The sequence below is a fragment of the Rhincodon typus genome, chromosome 11 (genome assembly GCF_021869965.1).
Source record: "Rhincodon typus isolate 14 chromosome 11, sRhiTyp1.1, whole genome shotgun sequence".
NCBI lineage: Eukaryota > Metazoa > Chordata > Chondrichthyes > Orectolobiformes > Rhincodontidae > Rhincodon > Rhincodon typus.
The window spans coordinates 72,574,959-72,593,830 of record NC_063342.1 but is presented as its reverse complement, the minus strand read 5'-3'; the positions used below and the strand labels follow the sequence as shown (position 1 = coordinate 72,593,830).

Genomic DNA, 18,872 nt, shown 5'->3' with positions numbered 1-18,872 from the left:
CAACAAGGTGCAGGGCTGGATGAACACAGCAGGCCAAGCAGCATCATCTGATGAAGGGTCTAGGCCCGAAACGTCAGCCTCTCTGCTCCTATGATGCTGCTTGGCCTGCTGTGTTCATCCAGCCCTGCACCTTGTTGACCTACATGTGACTCCAGACTCCAGCGACGTGGTTGATTCTTAGCTGTTCTCTGGAATGTCTGAGCAAAACTCACATCTACATCAAAACTCTACAAACTCTGATAAAAGGAATTCACTCGGGTGGACCCCCCTGGCATCAACCAAGGCAGCAGAAGCAATGGCAAATGCCACAATTGGGAGAGCTGTCTCACAGGCTAATCAAGCTACTGCCTGACATGGTGATACTCACAGACTCATACTTTACAATGTCCCAGAAACCACCGTCACCGTCCCTGGATATGTCCTGTCCCACCAGCAGGACAGACGAGCAGAGGTGGTGGCATAGTGGTATACAGTCGGTGGGAGGGAGTTGCCCTTGGAGACCTCAAAATTGACTTCAGGTTAAACATGGGCAAGGAAACCTCCTGCTAATTACCACCTATTGTCCTCCCTCAGCTGATGACTCTGTACTCCTCCATGTTGAACAGAAGCATTGAGGGTGGCAAGGGCACAAAATGTACTCTGGGGATTTCAATGCCCACCACCAAGAGTGGCACGGCAGCAGTACTACTGATCGAGCTGGTTGGGTCCTTAAGGACATAGCTGCTAGACTGGGTCTGCAGCAGGTGGTGAGGGAGCCAACAAGAGGGAAAAACATACTTGATCTCATCCTTACCAATCTGCCAGTTACAGATGTATCTGTCCATGACAGTATCAGTAAGAGTGACCAGCACAGAGACCTTGTGGAGACAAAGTCCCACTTTCACATTGAGAATAACCTCCATTGTGTTGTGTGGCACTATCACCGTGCTAAATGGAACAAACTTCAAACAGATCTAGCAACTCAAGACTGGGCATCCATGAGGCGCTGTGGGCCATCAACAGCAGCAGAATTGTACTCCAGCACAATCTGTAACCTCATGACATGGCATATCCCCCACTCAACCATTACTATCAAGCCAGGGGATCAACCCTGGCTCAATGGAGAGTGCAGAAGGGCATGTCAGTAGCAGCACCAGGCATACCTGAAAATAAGGTCTCAACGTAGTGACCTACCAGACAGGACGGCTTGCATGCCAAACAGCATAAGTGGCAACCATCCCACAACCAGTGGATCAGATCTAAACTCTGCAGTCCTGCCATATCCAGTCATGAATGGTGTTGGATAAGTCAGACAACTCACTGGAGGAGGAGGCTCCATGATGGAAGAGCCCAGCACATCAGTGCAAAAGATGAGGCTGAAGCATTTGCAATAATCTTCAGCAATACGTGTGACTGGATGATCTACCTTCACTTCCTCCAATGGTTCCCAGCATCACAGATACCAGTCTTCAGCCAATTCGATTCACTCCACAAGATATCAAAAAAACAGTTGGGGGCAAAGTTTTTTTTTACTCAATTGTAGGATGTGGGCATCGCCAGCTGGGCCAGGATTTATTGCCCATCCCTGGTTACCCTTGAGAAGGTGGTGGTGAACTGTCTTCTTGATCCACTGCAGTCCTCCTGCTGTGGGTTGACCCACAATGCCCTTAAGGGAGGGAATTCCAGGATTTTGACCCAGCGACTGTGAAGGAACAATGATATATTTCCAAGTCAGGATGGTGAGTGGCTTGGAGGGGAATTTGGAGGGGGTAGTGTTCCCATATGTCTGCTGCCCTTGTCCTTCTAGATGGAAGTGGTCGTGGGTTTGGAAGGTGCTGTCTGAGGATCTTTGGTGAATTTCTGGGCCTGACAACTTCCTGATTGATGCATCTGGCCGTTTACTTTCATTGACTGGTGTACAAAGACATCCAGATCCCTTTGTACATCCACATTTCTCAATGTTTTACCATTTAAACAATAATAGACCTGTACACAATACTCCAAATGCAGCCTAACTAAAGTTCTATACAGCTGCAACAAGCCTTGCCAATTTTTATACTCTATGCCCCGAATGATGAAGGCAAACATGCCATATACCTTCTTTACCACCAATTCCACTTCTGTTGCCACTTCCAAGAAACTGTGGGCCTATACACCTAGATCCCTCCGTATGTTGATGAAACTGAAGATTGAGCCATATACTGTCTACTTCCCCCTGATATTAGATCTTCCAAAAGTGCATCACCTCACATTTTTTCAGATTAAATTCCATCTGCCATTTCTCTGCCCAAGTCTCCAGCCTTTCTATATCCAGTTGTATCCTCTGACAATCCTCTTCACCATCCACAACTCCCCCAATCGCAAATGTACTAATTGTTACCATTCTCAATTTTTCACATTCCCAATTGAAACGGCGCCTCCATGGAGTGAATGGGCTCACCTCTCCACCCTCCTTTAAGGGAAAAAGTGTTTCCTGAAAACGGTCCTTAATGGCTTGACTCAAATTTCAAAGTCATGCCCCATGTTCTGACCTCCTCTGTCCCCCTCCTCCTGCTCTACCAGTGGGGAATGTTTCTCTCCCTCTGTTTAACCGTGGTAATGTTTGGCGGATTCCAGCTTCTACTCCCACATTATCCCACAGTTTGAGTATGGTTTTCCTTCTACTGTCTCTGTGATCCCTTTGCTACCTTGGTGTTGTGTCATTCAAACAATTATGTTGTGTCACCTCCCCCCCTACCCAAGATATCCACGTGTGCCCTTCCATTAATTAATTTTGGAATGATTTGCTTCATTTCAGCCATTGATTGCAACTGGTACTTTGTGCGTTGTATCTGAAATAATGAGTGGGACAGTGGTCTGGAGGGATCAGGGTCTGGCAGTTATTGTTAAAACCCTGGTGCCAGTTAATCTGTTCAGAGGTCAGGTTCATAGGAAGGTTATTGAAATGATCCTTTTCAGCAGCTTAAGGTGGCCTTTTATCCAATTACTCTAACCCACATCCTACAAAGGATTGGCACTTATTGAATGTCATTTACCACAACAATTTGTCTGCTTCAATCTATTCCACCTTACCTGGTTTCCATTTCTCTTCTTCAGTCTCTTCTTGTTCAGCTTTTTACAAGCGTACAATTTCCCTGTGGCTTTCATCTGACAAGCAGACACCTCACCAAACCCTCCCTTCCCCAAGACCCGAAACTCCAGGAACCAGTCCTCCCCAATGGGTTGAGCCTCCAGCCACTTCCACTGCAAGAACCTCATGAAATACATGCTCTCTTTGTAATGCTCGAAAGGACTGTCCTCCTTTAAGAATTTCATGGTCGACTCTTTGCACTCCCTGAAGAGGTCCTCCCTGACATTCTCACAGTCTTCCTTCACTCTCAAGATGCTCTTTTCTTCCAAGTAACCGCAGAAGAGCTCAGCCCCGGACTCCAAGAACTTGCTGATAATGTTTCGAGCTTTCTCGAGACGGTCTTCATCTTCTGCTGTGTCGTACACTTCAATAGCCTTCCAGAGTTCATTGGCCGGTTTGTACTCTGCCACTGAGTCTAAGTATTGCTGGAATAGCTTCTTCCCGATGGGCTGCTTGACACAGATGCTATCGAAGGCCAAGTCAATCTGCTCCTTCAGCGTTTCGCTCTGGGTGATGTGAGGGAGCTTCAGCTTGGCTCGATATTTCTTATCCCTGGTCATCTGCAGGTTGGCGGATCCATCGAAACTGCCCCGAGCCGAGATATAGGCAGAGTTGGCCACCACTGTCTGCAGGCTCCCCAAATCCATCCTGATGTCTTTGGTTGCTAATTCACTTCAACCAAAGCAAAACCATGTGAGAGATAGAGAGGAGGGGGCGGTGGTGCACACAGCAGGATCCCAAGACTTTGGGGCACTACAACATACTCAACAACCGAGTAAACAAAAGGAGCTGAGGAGAGGCGCTCAGTGTCTGTGCTGCTGACATGACTGACCCAGCCGGGGGTGTGAAAGAATGATGTGTCTTACACTTTCTCTGGTCTCTTTATCTTAATCCCATCCAATGCTTGTCTATCTTTATTATAGAGGGCAGGGAGCAGCAATCGAAATAATCCTGAGTCAACATCTTAAATAAATATTTGATCCACTTATAAGTAATTCCACGTCAAGTAATTCGTCTCTTCCGCTGAAACGTCTGCGTGTTTCTTTTTATATCTATCACTCTCGAATATTATAACTGTGTCACACTAATTACCAACCACTGTCGACTATCATAACTGTGTCACACTAATTATCTATCACTCTCTAATATTTTAAGAGTGACACACTTAATTATCTATTACTCCTTAATATTATAACTGTGTCACACTAATTACCAACGACTCTCGACTATCATAACTGTGTCACACTAATTATCCACCACTCTCGAATATTGTAACTATGTCACACTAATGATCTATCACTCTTGAATATTATAATTATAACTATTTATCTATCGCTCTCGAACATTATAACTGTCAGACTATTGTTGTTGTTGTATTAATGTTATAATTGCATCCCTTTCTAATATTAAGAGTCTCTAATATTGAAAGGTATCACTCTCACTTGTTATCCCTGTATCACTCTCCAATGTTACAACTATCATTCTCTAATATTATTACTGTATAACTCTCTAACATTTTAAAGGAATTTCTCTCTAAAGTTATCATTGTAGCAATCTCTAATATTCCACTCAGTCCCACATTCTCTCACCCCTTAATATCCCACCCAGTCTAATCGCACTTCCTCCTCACTCTGTCTTATTATAACTGTCACACTATTTATCTATTACTCACTAATATTATAACTGTCACATTATTTATCTATCACTGTCGAATATTATAACTGTGTCACACTAATTATCCATCACTCTAACATTATAACAATGACACAAAATTATCTATCTCTCTCTAATATTATAATTGAGTCGAGCTAAGTATCTATCACTCTCTAACATTACAATTGTCCCTCCCTAATATTGTAACTGTGTCACACTGATAGTATAGCTGTTGTGCTCTAATATTATATTGTAACTATCACTCTCTAATATTATAACTGTCACTTTCTAACATTAAAACTGTACTACTCTAATGGTATAGCTATTTCTCTCTAATATTGTAACTGTCACTCTGTAATATTATACCTGTGCCACAATAATAGTTTAGCTATCTCCCTCCAATATTGTAACTGTCACTCTCTAATACTACATTTGCACCATTGTGTCAATTTTATATTATAGTGGTGTCATTCTCAGTTATAACTGTCACACTCTAATGTTAGAATTACACCACTCTTAAATGTTATCCCTGAATCACTCCTAAATATTACGCCTGTTTTATTCTCTAATATTTTTACTCTAATACTGTTCAGTAATATAATTGCATCACTATTAAATCACTTTCTAATGATAAGACTCTCTAATATTGAAAGTTACCACTCTCACTTGTTATCCCCGTATCACTCTCCAATGTTACAGCTATTATTCTCTAATATTATTGCTGTATAACTCTCTAATATTATAAAGGAATTACTCTCTAAAGTTATCTTTGTAGCATTCTCTAATATTCCACCCAGTTTAATCCCACCCTCTCCCTCATTCCCATACCCCTTAATATCCCACCCAGTCTAATCCCACTTCCTCCTCACTCCCCACACCCTTTAATGTCTCACCCAGTCTAATCCTACAATTACACTAATTCAGTGTATGGTCCGCTGCTATGAATTAATATTTCTTTGGACTTGATCCAAGACACATTTTGCAATGCATTTCTGACTTATTGCAGGTCAGAGCTGAACCGTTTCAACCACATTAAAGTGAAATGAAATCCTGGGTTCCAGGAAGAAGTGCTGCATATCTTCAATATTTCTTTTTATTGCAAAATTTAGAAGGACAGGGTAAGATGAGTAGAGTCTAAAATATAAGAAAGGACTGGTGTAGGAAAGATCTAGGCTGGGAAATAGCCTATGTGAGAATGAACTAGTGTGAGAATAAATAAGTGTAGGAATTAAATTACTTTTTAAAATTCATTCGGGGATGTACATGCCACTGGCTGGGCCAACATTTTTTACCCATCCCTAATTGCCCTTGAGAAGATAGCATTGATCTGCCTTCTTGAACCAATACAGTCTACATGGTATGGAGACCTGTGCAGTTCCATTAAACAACACTGAAGGAAGGTGATAAATTTCCAAGCCAGGATGGTGAGAGACATGGAAGAGAACTTGCAGGTGTTCCCATCTATCTATTGCCCTACTCCTTCTGGATGGTAGTGGTAATGGGTTTGAAAGGTGCTGCCAGAGGAGCCATAGAGTCACAGCATGGAAACAGGCTCTTCTGCCCAATTTACCCATGCTGCCAGTTTTCACAATTAAACTTGTCCCATTTGTGCAGCCTTTCTCAAATAATGACACAACATTAGCCACCCTCCAACCTTTGGGCATTTTACCTATGGCTGTCAATGATACAACTATTTCCACTAGGGGCCCCGTAATTTCCTCCCTAGCCTCCCACAAAGTCCCGGGATACACTTCATCTGGTCCCGGGGATTTATCCACCTTAATGCGTTTTAAGACTTCCATCATCTCCTCTTCTGTAATGTGTCTCTTTAAGACATTGCTGTTTATTTCTCCAAGTTCTCAGCATCCATGTCCTTCTCAATAGTAAATCCTGACAAGAAATATTCATTTAGGATCTCACCCATCTCTTGTGGCTCTGCACATAGATAGCACTGTTGATCTTTAAAAGGCCCTATTCTAAATTTAGTTACTCTTTTGCCCTTCATATACTTGTAGAATCTCTTTGGATTCTCCTTTACCTTATCTGCCAAAGCCACCCTGTTTCCTGTTTTAGCCCTCCTGATTTCTCTCTTAAGTGTACTCCGACACCCTCCATATTCCTCAAGGATTTCCAACTGCTTACACATGTCATATGCCTCCTTCTTTTTCTTGACCAGGGCCTCAATTACTCTATTAGGGTCCAGGGTTCTCTACTCCTGCCAGCCTTATCCTTCACTGTAACAGGAATATGCTGAAACTGAACCCTCATTGACTCACTTTTGAAAGTTTCCCACTTACCAGATAACCCTTTTCCTGCAAACAGCCTCCTCCAATCAACTTTTGAAAGTTCCTGTCTAAGACCATCAAAATTGGCCTTGCTCCAATTTAGAACTTTAACTTGTGTACCAGACCTATCCTTTTCCATTGCTATTTTAAAACTAATGGAATTATGGCCGGTGGTCCCAAAGTGCGCTCCTGACTAACACTTCCATCTCTTCCCCTGCCTCATTTCTGAAGAGGTGGTCAGGTTTTGCCCCTTCCCTAACAGGGCCATCTACATACTGCATGAAGAATTCTTCCTGAATACACTTAACAAATTTCATTCCATCCAAGCCCATAATACTATGGCAGTCCCAGTCAATGGTAGGAGGGCTAAAATCTCCCACTATTACAACGCTATTATTCTCGCAGTTATGGTCTCCTTACATATTTGCTCCTCGAGGCATTGAGTAAAGGAGGTTGGGATGTTATGTTACAGTTGTATAAGTCGATGGTGAGGCCGCACTTGGAGCATTGTGTACAGTTTTGGTCACCCTGTTATAAGACATAGTTAAACTAGAAAATGTGGAAAGAAGATTTACTAGGATGTTGCCAGGACTAGTAGGTCTGAGTTATAGGGAGAGGCTGGCCAGAACAGGACTTCATTCCTTGGAACAAAGGAGAATGAGGGGTGACCTTATTGAGGTGTATAAAATCATGAGGGGCATAGATAGTTTGAATGCATGTAGTCTTTTTCCCAAGGAAGGGGAATTGAAAATTAGAGGGCTAGGTTTAAGGTGAGGGGGTAGATTTAAGAAGGACCAAGGAGCAACTTCTTCACGCAGAGAGTGGTGCATATATGGAACAGGCTGGCAGACAAAGTGGTTGAGGCAGGAACAAAAGCAACATTTAAAAAAATTTGGATAGGTACATGGATCAGGAGCATTTAGAGGGATATGGACCAAATGTGGACAATTGGAACTAGCTGAGTGGGCAGCATGGACCAGTTTGGGCCAAAGGGCCTGTTTCCATGCTGCATTACTCTATGACTCAATTTCCGGCTGCCTATTGTGGGGGGGGGGGGGCGGGGGGGGGGGGGGGGGGGCGGCGGGGGGCGCAATAGTACAATCAGAGTGGTCTCCCCCTTTTTATTTCTCAGTTCTACACACATAGACTCAGTGGACAAACCCTCAAGAATGTCTTCTCTCAGTATAGCCGTGATGTTCTCCCTAATCAAAAATGCAATTCTCCCTCCTCGCTTGCCTCCCCTTCTATCCTTCCTATAGCATCTATACCCCAGAACATTGAGATACTAGACCTGTCCCTCCCTGAGCTATGTTTCTGTGATAGCTATACTATCCCAGTCCCATGTACCCATCCGTGCCCAAGTTTATTTGCCTTACCTGTCAGGCTTCTTGCAATGAAATAAAGAAGCCTTGTTGAATTTCTGAAGTGCATCTTGTTGATAGTACACACTGCTGCTACTGGTGCCAGTCAAGTATGTTGCTTTATCCTGGAAGATGTCAAGCTTCTTCTTTGCGTTGTACTCATCCAGGCAGGTGGGGAGTATTCCATCACACTTCTGACTTGTGCCTTGTAGATAATGGGCAGGCTTTGGGGAGTCAGGAGGTGAGTTACTCTTTACAGTATTCCTAGCCTCTGACCTGCTGTCGTAGCCACAGTTCAATTTCTGGTTGATGGTGAGGGATTCAGAGATAGTAAAAGAATTGAATGTCAAGGGAAGCTGGTAACATTCTCTCTGGTTGGAGATGGTCATTGCCTGGCTCTTGTGTGGTGCAAATGCTGTTTACAGTCATCAGCCCAAGAATGAACGATCTTGAGGTCTTTTGGCTTGTGTGCATGAACAGCTTCAGTATCTAAGGCATTGCAAATGGTGCTGAACCTCCCTGCTTCTGACCTTATGACAGATGAAGTTGCTGCATTTAGTTGAGCCTAAGGAACCTCCTGCAGAGATGAGCTGGAGCTGGCATGTGGGTCAGTGATTAGCACTGCTGCCTCACAGCACCAGGAACCCAGGTTCAATCCCAGCCTTGGGTGACTGTCTGTGTGGAGTTTGCACATTCTCCCCGTGTCTGTGTGGGTTTCCACCAGGTGCTCTGGTTTCCTCCCACAGTCTAAGGATGTGCAGGTTAGGTGGATTGGCTATGGGAAATTGCCCGTAGTGTCCAGGTTAGATGGATTAGCCATGGGAAATGCAGGGATAAAATAGGGGGCACATGTGGGTTGGATGCTCTTTGGAGAGTTGGTGTGGACTTGTCGGGCTGAATCGCCTGTTTCCACACTGTAGGGATTCTATGAAATGACTGTTTAGCCCAGGGAAATCCATCTTTATGCAAGATATGATTCTGGAGAATGAGGTGAATTAAGTGGATCAAGTGTCATTAGGAGAATATGAAGAGGGTAGTGATCATTGTGTAATTGATGTTAAAAAGCTCCAGACACAGATGAAGTAAAAACAGAACATCTGAAAGCTTTGGAGAAACAGAATTCGAAATAGTAAGAGAAATTTGTGATCAAAAATGTGGCAAAAGAATACATTGCAAGTGATTTGAAATACACATTTGTCAAGGCAATCTCAAAATCTCATGGCAATGGAGTGGAATCATTTGAGCTAATAAGCTAATGAGTCAGCTTATTAAAATGATCTTTAAAACATAATAAAGAGGAATAATATTACTTTTTGAAGCAGAAATTGGTGTCTTACGAACAGGTACACGATACAAGGTTGAACGACTGACTGGAAACAAAATATCTACGACATGGTTGTTTGCAAACGGGGAAGAAGGTATACATCAGAGTTTCCCAGTGACTGGATTGAGGATCTCTCCTTTTTTCTGATAAGTATTAGCAACTGGACCTGGGTAAGCACAGGACAGAATTTAGATACAATTGATGACACAAAACTTGGATGCATTGTGAACTGTGAGTAGAATATTCATAAGCTTCAAGAGGACATAGGCAAACATGAGAACAAATTAAATGTGACAGTGAAACGTGAAGTGATACATTTTGGTGGGAGGAATGAGGAAAGGCAGTATGAAGTAATTGCTGCCATTTTATAGGCTGTGCAGGAACAGAGGGACTGGGTACAGTGCACAAATCATAGAAGACGGAGGATTTAATTAAGAAGGAATATATGTCCCTGGGCTTTATACATGGGGACGTAAGAGAACAAAAGCAAAATGGTTACGATGAAACCTTATAAAGTTTAACATTGTGTCCGATTTTGGGAACTGCACTTTTGGAAGAATGTGAAGGGCTTCAAGAGAGTGCAGCGAAGATCCAGAATGGTTCCAGAGATGAGGAACTGCAGTTGTGAAGATAGATACCAACGCCTCTACTTCCTCAGAAGGCTAAGGAAATTTGGCATGTCCATAAGGACTCTTACCAATTTTTATAGATGCACCATAGAAAGCATTCTATCCGGATGCATCACAGCTTGGTACAGCAACTGTTCTGCCCAGAACCGTAAGAAACTACAGAGGGTTGTGAACACAGCCCAGTCCATCACACAAACCAACCTTCCATCCATTGACTCCTCCTATACTTCCCGCTGAACGGGAAAGGCAGCCAATATAATCACAGACCCCTCCCACCCCGGTTATAATCTCTTCCAACCTCTTCCGTCAGGCAAAAGATACAAAACCTTAAACACACATACCAACAGATTCGAGAACAGCTTCTCCTACATTGTTATTAGACTTCTGGATGGACATCTCAAATTTTAAATTTAATGTTGATCTCACTCTTTGTGCACCTTCTCTGCAGCTGTAACATTATATTTCCTGCTTGCTTCTATTACCTTTATATACTTTGGATGGCATGATCTGCCAGTACTGCTCACAAAACAAAACTTTTCACTGTACCTAGGTGCACGTGACAATAATAAATCAAATCAAATCAAATCAAAAGATTTGGTTGAGGTGTTCAAAATCGGGAGGGGTCTGGACTGAGTAGATAGAAATTGTTCCCACAGCAATTGAGAATCAAACAGCACTGATTTCAACTTAGAGAATACCATTTATTTTTCTTTCTCTCTGCTAAGGAAGATCTTTATGGAATGTAACTAAGAGTTGAAAGTCTTTTCAATTGAAGTTATGATTTTCAGGTTCACAAGCCCGACTTTAAGTCAGGGCATTCTGTCAATGGCTAAGGAATCAAAGGTGACATGAGAAAAACCTTAAATGTGCTGCCTGGGGATGGGCTGGAGGCAGATTCAATCATGGCCTTCAGAAGGAAATTGCAAAATTGTAGCAGGGATACAGAGAAAGGCAGGAGAGTGAGGCAAGCTTTTGTAAACAAGTGTCATAGAAACAATAGGCCAATGACCTCCTTCCTGGCTGTAATTTTTTCTGTAATTCTACTCTCTCAGTGTGGCATTCAAGGTCATTGCAACTTAGAGGGCAGGCTGCAACTGGTTTCAAACGGAAGAAGGAACGAGGGAGGAGATTAGCAGAGGAGTTGGTAGAGATGGGGTCGGAAGATGTGGAGGATGATGGAGGTGGGGATGGGACATTAAGAGATGGTGATACCAGGGAGATAGGTGAGTGGGAGAGGGGTGAGTGAGGAGGAGAGGAAAGAGAAGGCAGAGGGAGACACAGGGCACAGGGCAAGAGGGAGAAAGGGGATAATAATGAGGAGGCGAAAAACAAATTGGGTGACATTCAAGTATGACATTTCCACCTGTGAGAGTGACAGGCACTGCAGTAAAATGTTTATGTCCTTAAATGGAGTTTGCGTGGATGATGCCGACCCACATCACTTTCGCTATATAATTGGCACATGAATGTTTATATATGCATGCAATACATTTATACATCACAGTACAGAGCTAACATTGAAGGATATTTAGACAGAAATGCTGGCACGTTGCACTAAAGTACATCATCCAAAACAAAAGCAAAAATCTGAAAGCAATATCAGTACATTTGAAATCTGAAGTAAAAATAGAAAGTGCTGGAGAAACTCAGCAGGTCTGGAACCATCCAGCGGAGAGGGAGAAACAGAGTAAACATTTCATTCATCATCTACGACCTTGTCTATAATCTTGCAGGGAATAACTACTGATATAAATATACAGAAAACAAATGAACCATCAGACGAAATTCTCCCTTAGGCTTGTGTTCATTTTTGGATGTCCAGGTGAAAGATCACTCTTCCTTCAAATTTCTCATAGGGGTTGTCATTAATGATTCCTGGTCCATTAATCTTGCACTGAATTTCAAAGTGTCTGTTCTTTTTCAGACTCAGGAATTTGACTGCAACTAAAGGATTGGTGTAGTTGGGCTGTAAGAAACAACATTGCTGGTTATATTTGATTGGCGAAGGGCAGGAGAAAAATCATCTGCAAATCCTTACGAGATTGATAGAAACTCCATACCTGAGGCTGTCTCCCATAGAAAGGAAAATACGACAGGTCAAAAGTACCATTGTCAGGATAAAATATCACATCTCCAATGCTCTCTGGGTAGGCATGCTGTCGTTAGAAAACAGAAACTTTTGATTAACGTGCCTTATACTGCAAATTGATTGATTACAACTTGAAAAACTCATTTCTGAGGTATCAGATTTGCATAGAGTCATAGAGTTGTACAGCATGGAAACAGACCCATCGGTTCAATTCATCCATGCCGATCAGATATCCTAAACTATTCTAGTCCCATTTGTCAGCATTTAGCCCATAACTCTCTATATCCTTCCTTATTCATGTACTCATGCATATGCCTTTTAAATGTTGTAATTGTACCAACCTCCACCACCTCTCCTGGCAACATATCCCACACATACACACCATCGTCTGCGTGAAAACGTTATCCCTTGGATCCGCTTTAAATCTTTCCCCTCTCACCTTAAGCCCATGCCCTCTAGTTTTGGACTCCCCTACCCTGGGAAAAAGACCTTGGCTTTTCACCCCTGATCAGATGGGCCAAGGAATGGCGGATGGAGTTTAATTTAGAAGTATAGGAGTTGGGATGTCATGTTGCAGCTGTACAGATATTGGCTAGGCTGCTTTTGGAACGCTGCATTCAATTATTGACTCCCTCATATAGGAAAGATGTTGTTAAACTTGAAAGGGTTCTGAAAACATATAAAAGGATGTTGCTGGGTTTGGAGGGTTTGAGCTAAAGGGAGAGGCTGAATAGACTGAGGCTTTTTTCCGTGGAGCATCAAAGACTGAGGGGTGTCAAAGCAGTTTATGATTCCCTTGCGCAATGTTGTAGAAATTTGGCCAGTGTTCTTTGATGCAAGCAGTATGTCCTCAACTGGAAACTGGTCATATACATTGTATAGGAGCATCCTCACTTGGGGATGGAACGAAGTGGCAGCTGACAGAAAACAGTGTGGAACTCACTTCACAAATAGTGGCATTGGATTCAAAGCTATTCAGAACATTTATAAAGTTCTGGTTAGGTTTCCAACAAGAGACTCCATCCACATTTTTGAAAGGACGTGAGGGTCCTCGGGAGGGCACAGAGTGGATTGACCAGAGAGGTTTGGGGATGAAGGATTTTAGTGACAAGGTTAGGTTAGATAAACTGGGGTTCTTTTCCTCAGAGCTAAAGAGATTGGGGAGATTTAGTTAAGGTGTAAAAGATTAGGACAGGGTTTGGATAAGGTAACAAAGAAAAGCTGCTTCAGTTAACTTATACAACAAGGACTGGACGACACATATTTAAGGTCTTAGGCAAGTTATAAGGTAGATGTGAGAAGAACATTTGTTTTACTCAAAGACCTGGAACTCTGTGTAAGTGAGGGTAGTGGAGGTGGACACTTTGAAGATTCCATAAGCATTTAGATGGACACTTGAGGAAAATAAATTTGCAGGACTCTAGGTACAGAGTGAGGGAGTGGGACTGACTGGATTGCTGTATAAAAGGCCAGCATAACCTCAAATGAGCCAAATGCCTTCTATCTTTGCCATCATCACTCTATGACTAATGCATGAAACTCTTTAAAGTTGAGGTCTGAGGAACTGGTCAAAGGCAAATTCTTGGAGTGAAGCAATTCCTCTGATCTTTAGCAAATGTCCAGATAATAAGAGCAAGGTCACTGAAGCAACTAGGGATATTGCTTCTGCAACAATACCCTACGGAGATTTGCAGCAGCAAGTTCACTAATAACAACATAGCGAGATCTCGGTAAGTAACTAACAAACCGCTGAGTGTCCTTAATGAGCAGCAACACCAAAAAATGCAAGTGTTGCAGGGACATGGGGTGAGTTGGACTGGCTGGACCTCAACTTGACTGAGAATTGAGATTGCATCAGGCCTAATGATCATAGCAATCTGAATGGGTCATGCTTTGCTGGGAGACAGTTACAACGTGAGCAACTTATCATCGCTTCCATTGCGCCAGCTCAACCTTCTGAGGAAATGAATGTTTGACAACCAGGATCACCAGACTTTAGTGGGAAGAATAAGAAAGCTCCTGGGAAAATAAGAATCTGAATGTGGCAGGAGGGCCAACAGATCTTATGGTACAGATTTACAAATCATAAACACGGTGGCTCAGTGGTTAGCACTGCTGCCTCACTGCGCCAGGGACCCGGGTTCAATTCCACCCTTGGGTGACTGTCTGTGTGGGGTTTGCACATTCTCCCCGTGTCTGCATGGGTTTCCTCCGGTTTCCTCCCACAGTCCAAAGATGTGCAGGCTAGGTGGATTAGCCATGCTAAATTGCCCGTAGTGTTTAGGGATGTGTAGATTAGGTAGGTTATAGGCGGATGGGTCTGGGTGGAATGCACTGAGGTTCTGTGTGGACTTGTTGGGCCAAAGGGCCTGTTTCCACACTATAGGGATTCTATGATGATTCCATGATAAACTGTAGCAGCGTCGGCTAACAAGACCATATTGAGAGAAAACAGCCCTCTCCATTTCTAGGGGAAGAGAACTGAAAAACAGAGATGTGATGAGTGTGAGACTGAAACTGCATTTGACTGAGTCTGGCTTTAAGGTGCCCTACAAAACTGGAGCCAATGGGAATCAGGGTAAAACTCTCTGCTGGTTGCAGTTGTACATTGGTCTAACTTGCCCAGAAGTGGCAGCAGGAATCTCACAAGGAAACAAGATCTAATAATGCTGAGCTGTGAAGTGAAAGCATCTCTCCGGAAGAATAGCACCCTTTAAATTTATGTATCGAATCCATAACCCTTGATGGACAGATGTTCCCTGACTATTGGCACTCACCAGAACACCACATGTAACATTTGGGACGGTTCCATTTCCAGGCAAGTAGTTGATAATCTGAAAGTTCAATAAAAAACCAGTTAGTTCAGCTTCATTGTGTTTAGATCATCATTGAGCTATGTCAAATTTCACATGCCCCAGCTACTTAATCTGGCCACTTAGGGGCCATGGTCCAATTGACATTGCTTTACCCTCTATGTTGAAGGAGTCAGAATCATAGTATATTCAAGGAGGCCATTTAGCCCATTGCACTTGTTGTGATGATACTATGGCTTTTAGAGGTGTATTTTGTCCTGGTTTTTTTTAAGAAAAGTTGTGACAGAGGTACCAGGCAGTCTGCTCCAAAGTCAATAAAGTAAACAGCTTGTGAGACCTTGGGTTTGTTTTTTTTTTAAAGCTGGAACAGTAGAAGCAGCCTGAATGGGTGGGGGCAAGCTCCCATAGAACCAGGATTTTCAGTTTTCATTTTTAGTGGCAGTTGCTGGGATCTTGAAGCTGGATGTGGAAGCTATTTTTCCTCTCTCTGTTACAGCTATAAGCTGGGCATTCTCTTCTTACTGTTAGAATTGCATGTGAGACAATCTATTTTACTGAATTTGCCTTTGCCAAGGGTGTGTTTATGGGGTGTTACTCTATTGGATCGGTTACTGGTTAGTAGTTATATAATCTATTATTCTGTTAAGTTTTCCAATTTTGTTTTTCTTTATTTGTTCACAGAATATGGGCGTCGCTGGCCAGGCAGCATTTATTGCCCATTCCTAATTGCCCAGAGGGAAGGTAAGAGTCAACCACATTGCTGTGGGTCTGGAGTCATATGTAGGCCAGACGAGGTAAGGATGGCAGTTTCCTTCCCTAAAGGACATTAGTGAATCAGATGGGTTTTTCCTGACAATCCACAATGGATTCATGGTCATCATTAGACTCTTATTTCCAGATATTTTATTGAACTCAACTTCCACCATCTGCCACAGTGGGATTCGAACCCGGGACCCCAGAACATTATTTGGCTCTCTGGGTTAACAGTCTAGTGATAATACCACTAGGCTATCATCTCTCCAATAAATTGAGTTAAATTATTGCAATTTCTTCTTTCTTTTGCGTGTATTTTAACTATAGTGTATGAATAAAGTGTGTTTTGCTTCAAGGCTGGTCTGGAATGCAGCACCTGGCACTTGCCTTTAAAATAAATAAAGGTTAGGGTATAGGCTATATATTTTGAGGGAGTTTGGTCTGATCCACAACACTGTGACAACTCACTATACCACTTTCCAAATAATTCCTCTTTAGGTAATAATTCAATTCTCTTTTGAAAGCTACAACTGGCCTGCCTCTGCCACACACTCTCAGGTAGTGCACGTTCCAGACAGTAACTATTTAACATACACTTCCTTCCATCAAACCTTCTCCTAACCTTCTCCTCTCCAAGGAAACCAGCCCCAACTTCTCTGACTGATCCACAAACAATTGAGCTTCTTCTTCCCTTTAACCATTCCCATGAATCTTTATTGCACCCTGTCCAATGCTTTCACATTCTTTTCAAAATTTTATGCCCAGAACTGGATACAATACTCTATTGTGGCCAAACCATGCTCTTATATGAGTTTATCATAACTTCACTGTTATTGCAGCCTGCACCCATATTTATAATATCCAGGAGCTTTTAAATGTTATTAATCACTTTCTCAACCTGCCTTGTCACTTACATTTCTTCATCCTGTTTATTTTATATCCTGTCTACTTGTTCTTGCAACAAAATCAGTAACTTCAAGCTTCCCTATATTATGTTATACTCCATATTCAAGAATTGCTTCTTCCCCACTCTTATCACACTTTTTAATGGACCTCTTTAACGTTAATGTTGATCTCTCTCTGCACCTTCTCAGCAGCTGTAACTTTGTATCCTGCACTCTGTTCTGTTACCCCTTTGCACTTGTATAGTAAGATCTGCCTGTAAAGCACGTAAGACAACACTTCTCACTGTACTGCAGTACACATAGCAATAAGAAATCGAATCAAATATTAAATTGAATTTGCCACATCAACACCTATTCCACCAGCCTATCAATGAAGCCCTTTTGAAATTGATGCCTATCTTCCTTATAGTTCACTGTTTGGGTTATCTGCAAATTTTGAAATAGTGCACCATATACCCAGTCTAGGTCAGTGATCGAGATAAAAAAAAAAATGAGGTCCTGACACCAGTTACAATTTAACATTTCTCCAGTCTAAAATAACAACCCACTCAACACTGGAGGAGAGGCAATGGCCTAGTGGTATTATCCAGAAATGTTTCGGATCTGGTGACCCTTCCCAGGTTCTGCGCCATCTCTCACCATTGTATTCAGATCTGGTTGGAGACTGGGAGGCATTTAAAGGGCTCCAGCAAGACCTTCCTGCTCTTTCTTGACTGTCTGGTATTCACCCATGCCCCCTGTGCCAGCAAACTGTTCAACTGTGAGGAGTAAGCTCATCTCTAAATGGGAGATCAGGGGCCCCCCTCCAGAGACGACAGCCCGGTGCAGTGCGAGGGAAACGAGTCCTGGAACAGCATGAGGGGAAGCGAGTCCCGGAGCAGTGCCACTTACCTTGGTGCAGCTGAGTGCCAGTGCTGTGTGTACCGGAGGCTTGGAGCGGAGCAGGACAGTTGTTGGACTGGGGCCTGGCACTTGCTGTCAGACGACACACTGATCTGCTGCTGTTTGAAGTTCTTTACCAGACTGTAATGTCAACCCTTTAACTATGTTACAACTATCTTGTTTCTAACTTACTTTTTATATGCTGTAAGTAATGCTACTACTTTACCTTTTATTCCTCTTTTGTTTCCAAGATTCGTACTGAGGTAGTTATATCTCTGAGGGCGCCATTAAAGGCAGCCATTGTAAAGACTTTTCATTGGATTCCTGTACTTCCGTACTGGAGGACACGTGACTATAAAGGATATCCTATTCTATTCTATATCAAGGCTGAAACTCCAGTAAGTCCTGAGGGAGTGCTGCACTGTCTGACATACCATCTTGCGGGCGAGACATTAAAACAAGGCCCTGTCTTGAATGGAAAAAAATCCAGCAACGATTTCTAAAGTAGAAGTCGAGAGATGTCTTCAGTGGTCCCAGTCAATATTTATCCATCAATCACGTCACTAAAGTCGTAGAGTATTACAGCACAGCAAGAAGTCTGTTGGCTCAGCCTGTCCACCCTGATCATCAGTATTCATCTATTCTGATCCCATTTCCCAGCACTTGTACCTTGAAGCTACAGTATTTCAAATACTTCTCAAATGTCTTCCCACTTTTAACACTCTTTCAGGCGGCTAGGTCTAGGTACCCACCACCCTCTAAGTGAAAATGTCCCTAACTCCCCTCTAAATATCCTGCCCCATTCCTTAAATCTATGGAATCAGAGATAGTAGGAACTGCAGATGCTGGAGAATCCGAGACAACAAGGTGCAGGGCTGGATGAACACAGCAGGCCAAGCAGCATCATAGGAGCAGAGAGGCTGACGTTTCGGGCCTAGACCCTTCATCAGAAAAGGGGGAGGGGAAGGGGGTTCCGAAATAAATAGGGAGAAAGTGGGAGGCGGATAGAAGAGGGATAGAGGAGAGGATAGGTGGAGAGGAAACAAACAGGTCGAAGAGGCGGGGATGG

The 18,872-nt window shown here is 42.9% G+C and overlaps 2 protein-coding genes across 2 annotated transcripts in view; both read right to left on the bottom strand.

Annotated features, from left to right (window-relative positions):
* The window catches only part of grk1a (G protein-coupled receptor kinase 1 a), a 54,270-nt gene extending 50,514 nt beyond the window's left edge, over positions 1-3,756 (bottom strand). Inside the window, exon 1 of the mRNA XM_048602613.1 lies at positions 3,052-3,756. Within this exon, the coding sequence (XP_048458570.1) occupies positions 3,052-3,756 (705 nt within the window). The remainder of the gene's footprint in view (positions 1-3,051) is intronic.
* Positions 1-18,872, bottom strand: part of LOC109925926 — a 250,018-nt gene that overhangs the window by 152,300 nt on the left and 78,846 nt on the right. The gene's annotated exons all lie outside the window — the stretch shown is intronic.